The sequence below is a fragment of the Typopeltis vanoorti genome, chromosome 22 (genome assembly GCF_054136105.1).
Source record: "Typopeltis vanoorti isolate ZY-2024b chromosome 22, IOZ_Tvanoo_1.0, whole genome shotgun sequence".
NCBI classification, from domain to species: domain Eukaryota; kingdom Metazoa; phylum Arthropoda; class Arachnida; order Uropygi; family Thelyphonidae; genus Typopeltis; species Typopeltis vanoorti.
The window spans coordinates 32,707,422-32,724,713 of record NC_143570.1 but is presented as its reverse complement, the minus strand read 5'-3'; the positions used below and the strand labels follow the sequence as shown (position 1 = coordinate 32,724,713).

The 17,292-nt window shown below is 34.6% G+C and overlaps 1 protein-coding gene across 1 annotated transcript in view; it reads left to right on the top strand.

The window, feature by feature from the left end:
- LOC150094285 (SH3 domain-containing kinase-binding protein 1-like) overlaps positions 1 to 17,292 on the top strand; it is a 305,169-nt gene that overhangs the window by 36,736 nt on the left and 251,141 nt on the right. Inside the window, exon 3 of the mRNA XM_090411774.1 lies at positions 8,386 to 8,452. Coding sequence (XP_090267900.1) covers positions 8,386 to 8,452 — 67 coding nt within the window. The remainder of the gene's footprint in view (positions 1 to 8,385; positions 8,453 to 17,292) is intronic.

Here is a 17,292-nt window from a genome sequence, read left to right as displayed (position 1 = left end):
AATATACTTGCCAGAATTTAATTTGTGTACTTGGCAAGAGTTGTTGGCCCTTCCCAGGACACCTCACACGAGCAGATTATCGGAACTAACTTTCTAGAGAAATACAGGTTCTCATGCGACTTCCCTAGAAATTAAATATTCCTAATGGGTAATAAACGGTCTAGAAAAGGGAACCGTAAATTTAAAAATAGTCGAGAAATCTCGTGAAATGAGAAAGCAGAATGAAAGAAGTATCGTGCCAACTGAAAGAGGTAATGAAATGTCTCGAAATAATCATACTGATCCTTCAATAGCTTCAACATCCGAAAGTAACAATCAATCTTAAGACTTACCTCATCTCAAGTGTAAAATTGGTTAATAATCACATTTGATCATTAACCAATTCTAAGGGAGGGTAATCAAAAGGTAGTAAAAGTAAACATTATAGAAAGAAGCAGTAAGGAAATTCACCGTCCAGGCAATGGGAGAAATAGAAAGATATCGAGAGGTTGGAAGGGAATTAGACGCCTGAGGGATAATAACAAACATAAGTCACAGTGTCAGTCGCGTGAAGAAGAGCCCACAGGTCAGGCTGACGATGTTCCCTGCTCAAATTTAGATGACAAAACTGAGTATTGTCCAACCCAGAAAAAGCACGAGACACAATACAGAAACAGATTAAAGAAAAATTTTTCATTAAGGGGTTGGCCTTTGTAAAAAAACTCGATAGCTTAAAAAATTTCAAAGGCAAAAACAAAAGGCAATGCTTTCCCAGGGGAACTTTGTATATGCATATAGTTATGTGTAAGAGCACAGGAAAAGTTTAGTTTTGTATATAAGAGTTGCTTACTGCGCTAACACCTTTAAAGATATTATCTAATAGTGCCGCTAGGTTTAGAGAAGTTTCCACAGTCCCAAAAGGAGAAGTAAAGTATCAAAGAGGTCAGCTTGTTTTAGAGACGAGTTTCTGTGCCCTGCAAAATACGAGCAAAAGATTACATGGAGGAGAACAAAGAGCGGGTTAAACTTAGAAGAAGATGAGAATTCTTTGGGGTTTATTTACTATCCTTAGTGCAAGGTTGCGAGATTGCAAAATAAAAGGGACTGAGTTTCTTGGAGACGGCAGTCGTCCAGGCATTTTCGGTGAGTCAAAGCAGAGGAGAAAAGCGATGTAAATTACCCAAGGCAGCTTCGCTTCGAAGTTTTTCTTTTCGCCACCATGGGAGAACAACCTTTTGCCAGAGCTGAATGAGTATCGCAGTCCACAGCCCACTATTTTCCCGATGAGATATTACTGAAGCTAGACACTCCTGAGGAAGCTCAAGATCTGAAATGAAAGAATTGCCTTAGAACTTTCTGTGCAAGACTTTTGACTGAATGTGTGATACAGAGCCTCTGTAAGTTCCATACTTTTGTACAATTCCTCTTATAGTATGTTATAGAAAGACTTTTAAGAATTTGGTTAATAGCAGTAAGAAGTGTCATTAAGAGAATTGATTGGCATATTGGAAGTTGATATAAAAATTGTAAAGATAACTTAACAGAGAATTAGCTAACCTCTTTGCAAGTAAACTAGAAGTTTAATAAGTTGAATTTTGTAAGTGGAGAGTAAATAAGATTTTGAGTTAAAGATGTTAATTAGTATCAAAGTAAAAAGGTTCTATTTATGCTAAAGATTTTATAAATGTATAGAGAAAGCAATCTCCCTATTGTTTAATTCATGTATAATTTGTAAATAAATGTGTATTAATTATTTGTTAAAAGAGTGCTGCCTGATCTTTTATTTTACAACTGCACTGTTCTTAAATAAATCTGACTTGTGAGCGGGAAATAATTTAAGGCAATAAAGACTTAGTTCAGTTACTTGCGAACCACTACTATTAAAGTAATTATTGATAAAAGAAACTTCGCTCTTGAGAGAGGTAAATCTACCGGAAGTTTTATTTAGTCTTATGCCAATTAAATGATATATTGGTGGCGCAGTCTGAGAAAAATAAATTTCCAGTATTCATAGGCATTCGACTAGTAAATACGGAAGATGGATAATCAGAGTACGCAGTAGAGTAAATGAGAAAGGATAAGAGAGAAAAAAGCGCATTAGAGTAAAGCTAAAGTTATAAAGAATTAGGAATAGAATAGAGATAGAAGAGAGTAAAGATAAAGAGATATTACATATAGGCAGAAAAAATAATATACTTTTACAATGATGCAGACAGCAGCAGAAGATATTACAGGCTTGTAGTGTCCCAATGGCTGTCTCCTTTACTTGTTTGTAAACTTTTTCTTGCCAAACAAAACACTCACCCCAGGTAATTTCTTCATGTAAACATCTGTAAAGAACGCTCTAAACTCTGCCTTGGTTAGCCATGCTTTTGATGTTCTCCATTTGGCAACATGTTCTCGATGCTCTCAACATATTTTAACTACAGTTCTCCCCTTCCTAGCCACTTTAATTACATGCCAGCCTGATGGGTCACCCACCACCCCTATACCAACAATATGGGATTATTAAAACTTTATATAATAGGGCTAAATTAATTATTTCAGATAATAGTGCCCTCTTCAAAGAACTTGGCCACATTCACAAAGCCTTCTTAGCCAGTGGCTCTCTTTTTAGGCACTCTTTACTGTATCAGTTCATCTTCATCTTGGTATTCTTCTGGATCTTTTCCTGCCAATCCAGCAAAGAACACTTATTTTGCTAACCTTTCCAGCTCCCATTCTATTTAAGTGACCATAACACCTGAGATTAGCCCTGGTAATGCATTCCTGAATGCTAACAATGACAATCTCTTTGCTAATATCCTCATTTTTATGAGAGACTGGCATTGATACCATCTGTTCACTTCACTAATCTTTCTCAGAACTCTTATCAGACGTCTCCAGTCATTGATCCAGTGTTTTATTTCTAACCCAGCTCTCAGATCTATAAGTTAAAATTGGTTTGAATACTGTAATGTATACTGCTAATTTTTGTGTTTTTGATTTCTTTCCTAATTTCTTTCTTATTCCATATAAATTTATTCAGCTGACTTCATACCATACTAGGTTTACTAATTATCTTGTCTATTTCCATATTTAATTTGGGATATTCACTAAAAATTGTGCTTAAATAGCTGAAATGTTTTACTTTTTTTTCAATGTTTTTACTAAACACTGACTGATTCGGCCAGAGAGGCTGAATCAGTCGGTGTTTTCTTCAGAGTTTGCAACTCGATTTCCAAGGTTTGGTTCTTGTTTTCCAACTCATTCAGTTGGAAAATTTTTGAATAATATTTGTGTATTTTAGTCTACATTTCACCTCTGAAAGCTGCTGAACTTTGATTTGTTTTAAAACTTTCTTACAGACTTATGTTTTCAATATGAAATTCAATTTTATCCTGCCCAAAATTAAATTGTGATCACTTCCTATTTCAAATCCTCTGTATACTCTTGTGTCCTGAACCAGTGGGAAAACGTCCCTGTCGACAATAACATAATTAATGAGACTTTTCTTATTCCATGCATCTTCTCTCCATGTGAATTTATGTACATTTTTATTTTGGAACATGGTGTCAGTAATAACTAGTCCATGTTCAGAGCAGAAATTTACCATTATTATTAGTTTTGCACTTTTCTCCAAATTTTCCCCAAACATTTTTGGTTGGAAAGACCTGGGTTTGAATCCTGTTTGGGACATGAACTTTTATCAGGGCTTTTCAACAAGGTGAGCTAGTCAGTCTCATGCATAGGTACTGGATTTTTTCTCCCTAAAACTTGGATTTTTCATCTTTCAGAACAATCAAACTGTCCATTAGAACATATATAATTAATATACATACTGCATTGGCTTCATAGCCTGAGTTGCTTCAGTAGTAAATCTATATAAACCAAATCATTTCTTACTCCTCTGTTTAGCTCTCAAACAAGGCCCAACTTTTCCTTTTTCATTGTGCCAGCTGCCTTCTTTAATGAATCAAAACATTTCTCTGTTTTGTTGTACCATAAGCAAAAATAAATCTCATTGTTCAGTTCCCCATTCTGATATTTGCCCACATCACTCTGCTTGATATTGCTTGCTATTCAAGAAGATTATCCTCATATTTAATTTTGAATACTATAGCAATGCCCTCTTTTTAATGATTGTTATTGCCTGAACATAATGTTTTGTACTAAAATAAAGAGCCAAAAGGCTTCAATTTGGTTATGCAAAATTATATAAATCAAGTGGACATTAGATCCAACATTATTTCAAAGTTGAATGTAGATAATATGAAAGTTTCGTAAAAAGAGTTGACCAGAGAGCTTACAGGAATACACTCACTGGCATTCATAAGTTGCCCTAGTGCTGGCCACTTAGAAGTCATGAGTGTTTGCCCAAGTATATATATATATATTCACCATCTATTGGTCCATTTTGATAAGGTTTCATTGGTCTTCACAAGGCCAGTGAAACCTTATCAACTCTTTTTATGAAACTTTCATAGTTTCGACTTTGAAATAATGCTGGATCTAATATCCACTTGATTTATATAATATTTTGTATTTGTTCCTTAGAAAGATATCACCTGTTTTAGTCACACATATTATGTTGATCTGGTACTTATCCAATTCTTCTGTTAGTTCTGTTTCTTTTCCATTGATGCTTCTTACATTGATAGTACAAATCTTGAGTTCTGCTAGTGTTGAGTTTGGATGTAATAACTTATTTGTTATTACATCTGAACGAATGTTCCAGTAGCTGACTTTGTGCTGTTCTCCCTGGTTTCCTGACAAAAACAAGAGCGGCCTTGTTTAACTGGGTGATGCCTCCAACCAGCATGAAATTCTGTCATGCTGTACATTCATTTTACATTGTGGTTTAAGCCAATAAGAACACAATTTGGTGGGCAAATCCTAAATTGCCAGCCCATTCTCTTTTGTTCGGTATCTGCGTAGATACCTATCGGGTTGCACCACGACTGTGTGATAATTGAACATTAGGTCTCGAGCTCTGGTCGGTTCTCTGCATTCTTTAAAAGGCTATGTGTGTGTGTGGGGGGGGGGAGTATCCTCCCAGTTATATACAGCTTTGACCCTTAAGAACCTCTAGTTCGTAACCATATCCCAAAAATATTAAAATCCCAAACCCACACACCTCTTCCCCCTATCCAAAACAGAGACTGTACAAAATCTCTCACCATTCCATATATCTGGGATATACCTGAAAAATTCCTTCTTAAATCCTTCACAGAACTTGAATGCTTAAATTTATCGTTAAGAGTAAATTTTTAATGAGCCTGTAGCCAAGCTAGAATCAAGTTTTTAAAGAAATGCTTAATAAGAGAAGCTATGTATAGAGTAAGTATTGATCTGATAAATCAGTTATTTAGCATAATGGATATAAACAACAATTAGCATTATCTGAGACATTAAATATTCTGAAAACAAAATTTGAATTATATCTGGTTACACTTTATAAATATTCAGAAACAAAAATAAACTAAACTAGTTACACACATCCTTTGGTATTAGGCTTAGTGGCCTGTTACAGAGCTATCTTTAGCCTTTCTAAGCTGTACCCATCCTAAGGATAACGTGGCCCTAAGCCTGTCAGTGTGTCCTATGTCTGTAGCTGCATGTGTTCATGGTGCCTGCTTGTGGGAGGAAAAACCCAGATAAACTTGGGAGAAAAACCTGCTGTCCACGTCCAAGACTGGCTAACTTGGTTTTGTCTGAGAAAGATCCTTAAGTTCCTCACATCAGTGATGGGAATCGAACCCAGGATGTTCCTTTCCCAACCATATGGTTGCGAAGCGCTTAGCCACTCAGCTAACTGCATGGACCACATCACCTTTTATATAAAAATAAACAAAATAGACCAAAAAAATTAAATTCCTGGGTATTTGGATAGATGACAGATTAACATGGAATTATCATATTGCTAAACCAAGAACAGAATTATTGAAAAATATTTTCCATCTTGGGATATTGAAAAATATCCTTAACTGTACTGTCCTTTCTTTTATGTGTATATGACATCTGTACTTAGTGATACCAATGCTGTGAATCTACTCAGCATTCTGTATCCTGTATTGCAAAAACGTACCCCAAGATATGTTTTGCATTGATTATTATTACTAGAGACTTCTAGGGAGTAAGAGGAAGGCTACACCCACACTAACTTCGTCATACCTTTTCTTGAATTCATTCACACTGACCACCTCAACAGGTAAGCTATTTGAATCACACATTGCTTTATGAGAGAAAAATCTAACTCTCGTCCATTTCTTGACTTGATTCATTCTTAGCTTCCAAGATCTCCTCTCTCCACCTTAGTAGACCTATGTGCCCTTTGAGAAGTTTGTAGATGACTGTCTCATCATCCCTCTTTTCCCTGTTTACTAGTGTCTTTCAGTTCACATGGTCTCAGTCCATCCTTGTGGTCTACATTCCACAATCCTGATATCATATTTAAGTATTTTCCACTGTATCTTAATTACTTTGAAAACTAGATCAGGTCAGATCTGCAAACATTAGTCCAGGTGAGATTTATATCAATGCCTAAAGAGGCAAGCTAAAATGACTTCCTTGTAAGTCAGTGCTCATTTCTGTCTGCCACATTTGCATACCATCTACATTTAGTAGACTTATTCTTTCATAATTCTTCTGTCTTTTTTTTACTTGATAATGATAAATTCTTTTCAAATGTCCTTGGCCTGCAGACTTAGGCCAAAAAGATTTGTAATTTTCATATCTGACATATCCTTATACACATGGTATTCCTTCCACTTATTTAAATAATTTTTAATGCTTCCTATGCACTGCACTTCCACATATCTACTAATTGATACTGTAGTACTGAGCCTAGTTTTCTCCTCAGATGTCATAATTTCTTGTCTTGTCATGTTTCACAGAATTCATGACATCATTCACTGCTACTGATATGCATCATAATCAGCAGCAGCAGTATATCCCTTGCTGTCAGCATCCTGTGATAGACCACTGTAGCTGCAATAGCTGTAGATGATTTCCTGTTTTATATATGAATTCCATCCTCAGAAGTTTGTTTTGTAAATCTATTACACACTAGTATGTTGGATAAACTAAAAATTAGATAATCCACAAACCTGGCACTGGAAATTGTGGAACTTTTTCCAAGCTACTTCAGGTCTTCAGTAAGGAGGGTAATGATATTTGTCTATCACCTAACAGTATTCACAGAAACACTGTCCAATTAGTCATTGGTTGGCAAAGTAAATAGTGTGGCTAGACAATGTAGCTAGTCTATAAATAAGGATCTATGGTTACTTTTTCAGCTGTTGCATTATTAGGATTGATCTCTTAATCTGCTCCTCTGATGTTAGTGGTGAGTATTGCCATGAGACTAAGTCCTGGCAGTTTTTAAGAGGTAGGTGGGAATGAAACTTCATAAGATATTCTGAAATCAAAACAACAAAAAATGAACCAAAAATTTCATATCTGTCAAAAAAAAAAATTTTTTTTTTTTTTTCAAATATTTAATCACGTTAAAAATTAAAATAGAAGATAACTTTAAGAAGTCTTCATTTTGAATTTCGGTTGGTGGGGAGTGATAGTACTTTAATCAGAATGGAACAAGGATATATAGCACTACTTACAAATCATTTTAGTAACACTGATTTGAATCGCATTGTTTATTGGACTTTGAAGATTTGCAGTCTGGCATTCTTCCATTTTGAAAGTGAAGCATTTTTCTGGAAAAATTATCGATACAATTAAACAATCTGAATTAAAATAATGTGGTTTCCTTATAGTATTTAATTATTGTAATCACATTAACAGTGCTCAGTTGAGTTACATTGGTATTAAAAAAAAAAAAAAAGAAAACAAGAAAAAGAAAAGAAATTGAGTGTATAATGCAATATTAAGAACAAAAGACAGCACAACATAAAAGCATAACAGCCCAACTATCAAAAACAGAACTCACTCCTACTGTAAAAAAGCTAAAAAGTGTTTGTAAGAGTTCAGCTATCATGAGTCATACATGATATCTGAATATATATATATACTGGGGCCGCCTACAGCGCCCAACCCCCCCTGAGTTCTGGGCTGGTAAGCAGGTTCTCCTTCAATTCTGATGACTTGAGATATGAGACAATAATGTGTTTGTCTCATGAAGGCAAACACATTGTTGGACGTTTCAAAACAATGAAGAGACAAAAAAACGTGACATAAAAAACATTTAAAATTTTGGCTTATCTTTTTATATATATATATATATATATATATATATAGAATATATATATACCATAGAGATTGCATTTCTGGGTTTAGTACTATACTTTTAATTCTTTAGCAAACCTTTCCACTCAGACTCTTGTAATGTTTAAAAGTGTTACATCAATATATGTGCATGTGTCAGTAATGCATTATGATCATTATTAATGAAAATATATTTCATTGCAGTTTTTATCCAAGGATTCTTCCAAAAGCTCATTTAGTGATTTAACTACTTCTAAAGCTGTCATAAGAGGTAAAATTACAATACATTAGAAAGAAACTGTTTTTGTTATAATATATTCTATAGTCATTTTTAATTATATTTTTGGGATTATTTTACTGTAAAAAAAAAGTTTCATGTATTGCATAAGACAGCGCTTCCCAAACTGTGGGCCGCATCCTCCTTGGGGGCTGTAAGATTTGTTGAAGGGGGGGCATGAAATAATGAAAACAAATTTAAAATGTTGTAAGACTAAGTAGATTTTTTTTAATCTTAAAAGAAACATTTCATTTTTATTATTTCTTATTTCTTTTTTTTTTCTTTTTCATATTTTTTAATGGAAAAAATCACACATTGGTGTTGGTTCACAAATTTTGCTTCTTGCGTATTTCGGCGATTAATGAATATTAGTAAATATATGCTTATTCATATAAGTTTCATTTCAAAGATATTGATAAGAAACACAAAAAAGATTACAAATACAAAATCTTGAATATAAATACAATAAATATTATAATAATATATGTCTATATTAAGATTTTTTTTTTTGATGGGGGCCATGAAATATTTTAATTTTTCCAAAGGGGGCCTTGGCATCTATAAGTTTGGGAAGCACTGGCATAAGATATATGAATTCATTTTGTGGGTAAATGCATTTTTCACATCTGAGGTATTAAGCTGCACCTTGCTATGAGAAATAATTAATTCACTGAAAAATAGTCACTTTTTAATAGGGAGTGGAGGAAAAAACGAAACTGATTTCTGTAATGATAGACTTTTCTCATAATATAAGAGACCTATAGAGACTCATCAAGGCAGATCAATCACTTACTCACTCACTCCCCATGTCACACATTCTCTTGAGTTTATCCATACATTCTGCACTTAGAATCTTTAAAGACAAGCCATTTTAGTCATACACTTCTCTATGAGAAAAAAATCTAGCTCTCACTTGCCCTTTCTTGACTGCATTAATTCTTGGTTTCTGCAGATGCACTTTCATTGTATCTCCACTCCATAAAATGAAAAATTCCATCTACTTGTATTGTGTATGACCCTTTCAGAAGTTTGTAGATCTCTATCATATTACCTCTCTTTCTCTTGTTTGCTAGGATCTTCAGCCCACAAATTCTCAATCTCCTCATAATTTACATTCTGCAGTCTTGAAATAATTTTTGACACTCACCTAGCACCCTCTTTCCACCGTATCTGCATTATATCACATCAGAAACCAGGAGACCAGATCTGTGCACAGTACAGCATGTACAACAATAGTAAATATGTACATCAGCGGAATATTTTATTTGGGAGATATATATGCTTCATAATGTGAAATACATTTGAGAGGGGGAAAGCAAGAGTTTGATATTTCCATATATTACACTAATGGCTAATCTAAATACATGTAATTGTAATAGTGCATGGTAAGCAGCACCCAGGGAACATTTAAGAGGTCTTAAATGTTCTCAGTATGAGTTTACATTATATGAATGTTGCAAAAGATGCAAATATGACACAGAACATGTGCATTTATGACATATTGTGCCAGCTCTCATAATCTTAGTTGCTTCCAGCAGCCATAATTCCATCTGAACCAAGCACAATAGACATACTGGTCTCATAGAACATTTAGTTTATACATAGATAGTTTCAACTGTGACTTCCCTCCACCCCCATCCATGCAGCAGAGAAAAATGGTTTGAATACAGAACTATTACATGACTTCTAAACCACCCTGAGTCAGGGCTAGGCCAGCAAATGAAAGTAATCAGATGCTAGGATGTACAAACTAAGGCATCCAAGGTGTAATTAAGGTGGAACAGTATATTTTGCACTTTACTATTTCATTTCAAATGTTCATTTTCTTAGTGTTGTGTAGTAGTGGAACCTTTAAAATTAAAATGTGAATACCTGAGCACATAGGATATTGAACTATACATGTTGATTAGTATAATTGTCCATGACCCAAAATTTAGTTAATATAATTTTGCTTTATGCTTCAGTGTTAAGAGTAAAAGCTGGATATATTCATAAAAGACTGTAGAATTTCAAACCTCAATATCAAATATATTATTCTATTTATTTCAGCATGAAGCTTTTGCAACAAAAGTAGATAACTGGGAGAGAACTTCCACTTAGCCTCGGAAGCACTGGTGACTTTTCTACATGGCAATGTGGAAAACTCGCCATTGCTTCCGACGTAATCTCCAGTTCTCACTTCACCTAGTGAACACTGTTAGTGGGTATCTACTTAGCTACTGAATGAATGAGGATGGGCTTACTAGCATTGTAAGCATTCATCAGCATGTGTACAGAACTAATCTGGGATCATATGGTCACTTATGTAGAGTGGGGGGGGGGGTTAAGATTAGCAAAACAAGTATTTGCAGCCAGGGAAAAGACCAGAAATGTTTAAGTATCGAAGTATAAAAGTCTTACAGTGTCTGCACTACATGGTTCAGAGGGACTGCAGAGAGGGACAAATTCCAGATGATTGGAGTAGAGCTCTCATAGTACCCATATATAAAATGGGAAAGAAAACTGAATGTGAGAATTGTAGAGATATTTCCCTACTGAGTGTTCCTGGTAAGATTTATGCAAGTATTCTTGAGAAATGGTTGAGAAGGATTGTGGAAGAGAGGCTTGGTGAAGAACAAGCTGGATTCAGGCCAAAAAGAGGCTGTCAGGATCAGATCTTCACTTTACGACAGATAGTTGAGAAATCATGGGAATATAACAAAGATCTGTATTTAAGTTTTGTAGATCTGGAAAAGGTGCCAAGAGAGAAGCTATTCGAAACACTACAGTTGTATGGTGTCATTGGGGCATTATATCAAGCAATACTTTGTGGTTATTCGAGTTGTAAGTCAGTAGTTAGAATTAAAGGAAGTACAGTAAGATGGTTTAATGTTAAATCTGGTGTCAGACAAGGATGTACATTATCCCCTCTGTTATTCATTATCTATATGGATAATGAATAACATTATGAAGGAAAGTGGTATTAAACCTGATATCAAAATTGGAGATGTGTTAATCTCAGCTCTTTACTTTGCACAGATGATGTCATACTTCTAAATAAATTCAGTACAAGTCTGCAAGATTCCCTAGATAAATTGAATAACTGTTGTAATAAATTTGGTATGAAAATCAGTAATAACAAGACAAAGACAACAAAAATCGGCAGAAACATTGAAAATATCAACTGCATTGTGAATGGAGAACCTATAGAACAGGTAAAACATTTCAGCTAGTTAGGCACAATTTTTAGTGAAGATGGTAAATTGAATATGGAAATAGACAACAGAATCAACAAATCTGGTGTGGTTGGAAGTCAACTGAATAGATTTATATGGAATAAGAGAGAAATTAGTGAAAACACTAAATTTGCTGTATACAAGACAATTTTAACTTATGAATCTGAGAGCTGGGTTAGAAATAAAAATACTTGACCAAAGACTGGAGACCACAGATATGAGAGTCCTGAGAAAGATTAGGGGCATGAACAAATGGCATCAATGACAATATCATATTAAAAATGAGGATATTAGGAAAGAACTTGACATTGTTAACATCCAGGAATGTGTTAGCAGAGCTAATATCAGGTGTATGGTTACTTAAATAGAATGGGAGAGGAAAGATTAGCAAAATAAGTGTTCCCTGCCAGTTTGGCAGGAAAAAGACCCAGAGGAAGACCAAAATGTATATGGATTGATACAGTAAAAAGTTCCTTGAAGACAGAAATATAAGATCTGATAATGTTGGAGTCTTGACAGGTAACAGATTGATTTGGAGGAAAATTGTAGATAGGAAGTTAGTGGTGATGTAAGTTTTTCTTGTAGTACTATCATATCCTATATACCCCCTCCCCCTTGAGGGTACATATCAGGAATTTAATGATGATGATGATGACAAATAACCAACTAATTTGGAAAAAAATTGCCAATAGGATATATTAGTAATGTAAACTTTATCTAGTACTATCATAGTATCCTGTATACTCTGTGAGGATATCAGGAATTGGATGTATTTACTTTACTCTGTTAACATAGCAATTGTAATATTATTAACAAATATTACATATCTATCATTTTTATATTCTTGTAAAATAAAGTATAATATATTTTATTATTATCTGAAACTTCTAGGGAGTCGAGGACTAATCGAGGGGGGGCTATACACCATCCTTATGCACATTGTACTTTTTTCACGATCCTCTTCTTAGGAATCTCTTGCGTAATAAGATTGCGCATCCATTTGATTCCTACCCTATTTATTCTTCATACACTTGGGACACACTCTGATATTGCATCATTTAAGTAATTTTTAAACCCTCCCATGCACTGTCAATATTTTTCCCATCCATCAATCAATCAATTCCATTTCACCAAACTCAGTATAATCCTTAGTTGGTAATAATTTCCTGCTTTGTAGTTCAGCATGTAACCTTGTCTGAATGTAACATTCATAAACTTAGTCACTTCCCAAGTGAGCACTGCATGATCACTGTCACCAACCAAAGACAGAATAGTTATGCCTGTAACGAAACGTCCTCTGACACTATAATCAAATCTAACACTCTTTGACCTAGAATTCCTTCTGTCACATGCTGCTTGAGAAAGTTGTCCCGCAACAACTCAATAAATGCATTTTCATTCTTCTCATGAGATTCTACTGCTATTCAACAATATTTGGATAATTAAAGTCTCCCAATTTGATTATTCTTTTCACACTCATCCTGTCTATTTGGTGATGCATTTCTTCATCTTAGTAACCAATCTGCTAGGTGTCTGTAACAACTGTGATGTAAATATTCTCAGCCATATTTCCAAAATTCTGTATTTATGTCATCTAATCCAGTTGATTTTCTCCTTTTTGATATACCTTTATTGCTTCTTTTAATTTTGTTGGTATCATTACTGATTTCTTCATTATTTTCTGTTATTAAATATGAGTCATACCATAAATTCTTTTAATGTTCTATTCATTGTTTGTCTTGTATTGTGTTGATTTGTGCTGTTATCTCCTTGTTCGTTGTTTTTTCCTTAATTTTTTATAAGCTGTATCTTGTCTTCCATGTATGTCATCTATTTTATGAATAAATCTGTCCCAAGTGTCTTGGTGAACTTTCTGTACTATGGTTTTGCTATATTTCTTTTGTTTTTGTATATTTCTTCTGTTTCCTTTGTATGTTTCTGAAGGAGTGATTTGTATGCCATTTGTTTTTCTTTTATTGCATTTTCTATATCTGTTCCAGATTTTTAATGTTTTTCTTTTTAATATTTTATTTTTCTTTCCAAGGACTTCAGAGTCTGCTTTATGGATTATCTTTATTAAAGTTTTCCATTCTTCTTCTATATCTTCATTGATTTGGTTTCTTTTAGGTAGTCTGTTAAACATGATTGATACAGCATTCTAATGCTTTTCTTTTTGTAACAGATATACTTGTTCTGTTTCTTGTTTTTTCTTATTTTACTTCCTTTCTCCATTTTGCTAGTATTTATATTGTAGAGATGACTAAATAATGATCTGAAAAAATTTCACTCCTCTGTAAACATGTACATCTCTCACACATGGAGCTAGTTTCTGATTAGTAATGATATAATCTTCTTCCTCTGCCATTCCAAGTATATTTATATTCTTTTATTTTTTTTAAGTATTTGGTATTTTAAAATTATTGAAAGTACAGAAGTGTAATAGTTCTTGACCATTGGTATTCATGCAAATTTCTTCATATTTTCCAAAGACATTTGGGACTAGATTATTTCCAACTCCAGCATTAAGATCTCCTGCTCTTAATATATAGTCATTTTTATTACATTTATTTAACTATTTTTGTAGTTCCTTATAAAAATAAGGAACTACAAGTGAAAGAGGATTTCAGAATCCTCTTTCACTTTTTCAGGGACATTTACTCCTATGATATTTAAGTAGTATCTATTTTTTTAAAACTTTAACTGTTATAATTCAGTTATTTACAAAATTGTAGTTTCGTATTCTATTTTAACATTTATTATCAATTAAAATGGCCACACCACTAGAAATTCTGATATGTTAGTCCAGTCCATCATATAACATAGTAAATCCATCTATATCTTTTGTTCCCTTTAATTTCTTTTTTTGTTCTATTTGGCCTTATCGTAGAACTTTCTCTTTTCCCTCCCCAGACATACTCAAAAGGTCTGAACCCAAAGTGTATATTTCCACCCCTTTGGCAGATGCATAACCATGTGTGAAGCCATTCATATCTTTATCATGTTTGCATACCATAGCTGAACTTTCCACGTTTCACATTCCTCCCTCGATAATCTAATTTCCCTGACTTTGCATTATGTCTCATTCCGGGCTCTTGATGCTAAATGAATTCAAGCGTAAGCCATCCTTTATATACAAGTCTGCCATCAGATACACTCCACACATTTAAAAACTCGCATCCATTTCTTCCACACAGCATCCACATGGAATCATTTGCTATCGTTGCCCTCTTTAACTCTGTACTTTCATATCTGGGTAGCAAACCTACAATTTTTACTCTCTCTCTCACACACACACACACACACACACACACACACACATTTCTTTCTTACTTCTTCCAACAGACCTTTCTTCTCTTCTCTTATACTATATTTGTCACTACTTAAATTATTAGTTCCTACAAGAACTACGATCTCTTTTATTAATCATATATTTCATATATTTTATTAAAAGAATCAGTTACAATATGGGGGGGGGGGGATGTATAGAGCTGGATGCATTTGTTTTCAAATGCTAGTATAATGATAACCAGCACTTACCCAAATGTTATATAAATTATTTGAGTATAAGATGATCTCAGTTAATATTATAATATATTTGATGAATTTTGTTTCTAATATGGGTTACCTAAATGATTCAAGTGCATTTCTTTGAATGCATTATGTATAAAATTCATCTCTCCATAAGTGAGTGATTCCCAGAATTTGGCTTTATAGATTTTGTTTATACATATGGAAAGGCTTAATTAGTATCATTGATTATTCATAATAGCACATTATGGTATTTCATAATAGCACTTCATGGTATAAACGACACCAAAAGGGTAAAAAAATACATTTATTAAACACTGCTTGGAAAGAGGTCGACCGACACCATACAGACATGGGAGGAACAAACAGCCATGGCACCCACCTTAATAAGATGTAGGACCTCCTTTCGCTGCGATGACTGCAGCAATTCTACTGGGTATATTCCATCAGTAGTGATGTCCTGGACTCTTGCAGAGCAAATGTCTCTTGATCTCAACCGATGCTCCAGTTCATCCCATAGATGTTCAATAGGGTAGAGATCAGAGCTCTGGAGGTCGGTCAAGTGGGGTGATGTTCATGTCCACAAACCATGCAGTTACAGCTGCAGCCTTATGCCACAGTGCAGTGTTCTTGTTGAAAGAGACAGTGGTCAGTTTTGTAGAAATGCCACAAAATATCTGAACATTCAGGTTCAAGGCTAAACTAGGAAAAACAGAACCATACCATCACAACACGGCCTCCAAATTTCATAGTCGGGATCATGCACTCTGGTAAGAGACATTCACTGGGCATCTGCCACACTTGCATATTCTTGGTAGAGAGTATAGCGTGATTCAATGCTTCATTATACTTCCATAATATTTCCAAGCTATCTATGGCTCACTGTACACCTTCTTTGCACCACTGAAGGCAGTGCTGCATGTTAGTTTGAGTAATGTGGGGCTTGTATATTGTGGTCATACCATGGAAACTCATGTTGTGAGCCTCAGTTTTGAATGTTTTTGTGCAGATTTATATTCCAGTTGATGTCTGGAACTCTACATTCAATGTGTTGGCTGACAAAATGGTTTTTACATATCTATGTGGCACCCTAGTAGTAGTAGTACCTTGTCACCCTAAAGTCAAGTTCAGTGAGTGTGGTGGATCATCCACTGCAGGTAGCACTTGCAGTTGACTCCCTGTGCTTCCATCTCAGTATGATATCTTATTGTTGACCTGGGATGGACCAATTTGTCAACAATTTTGTTGAACAGATAGTCCTGCAACATGGCATCCTATCTCAATGCCTCTTTCAAACTCCATCAGTTCCCCTCGTGCAGCCATTTCATCCAGACACAGTTGCATTGGCTTGGGAACGTTGTATTCCTTCAATTTATACTGGCTACAAACATGTGACTCATCACATTGCACGATACACCTTGTCCAGATGCCTGTTGATTTCTTTCCAAGTAGTGTATTTTACTAGTTTTTTACCCAGCATCTTCAGTTATAACTACAACAAGCACTGAATTAAATTTTGAAAACAGTTCAAATTGTAATTGAAAGAGAACTAATGTCTTTATATGGCACCTTTGTGCACCAGATAACCATCTAGTTAATTTGTAGAATTCAGGTTATCAGCTTTCATAATGACAATCTCCTAGATCTTTGGCAAATTAATGCAACCATACTTGTTGAGGTTGGGAGAGTGCTTTGCAGCCAATGTTGATTCTAAAAATAGTCTCTCAGACCTATAACAACCTTCTCTATAGTATCCATGCTTCCTCCATCTAATCTTGTGTGAAGAAGTATCGAGAGCATGCTCTCCCTTGCTTGCCATACAGATAATAGCAAACGTAACTTCTGTGTTCTTGAAGGCAGATGTTAACTGATCTACTGGTCTGTCCAAAGGAAGCTAAACTGGAAGCACAAGGAACTTTATATACTTGAGAATGTGCAAGGAGATGAAGTAAATTTTTAGCAGAACAACTGAAGGTTGTTAGCTGAAAGAAAGGTTGGAAAATGTTGTGTAGGTCATATTTATAGAGAACTTGGACTATTTTTTTCTAATGTGTCCTTGATATATAGGTTGGGAATGGTTTTGCATTGATC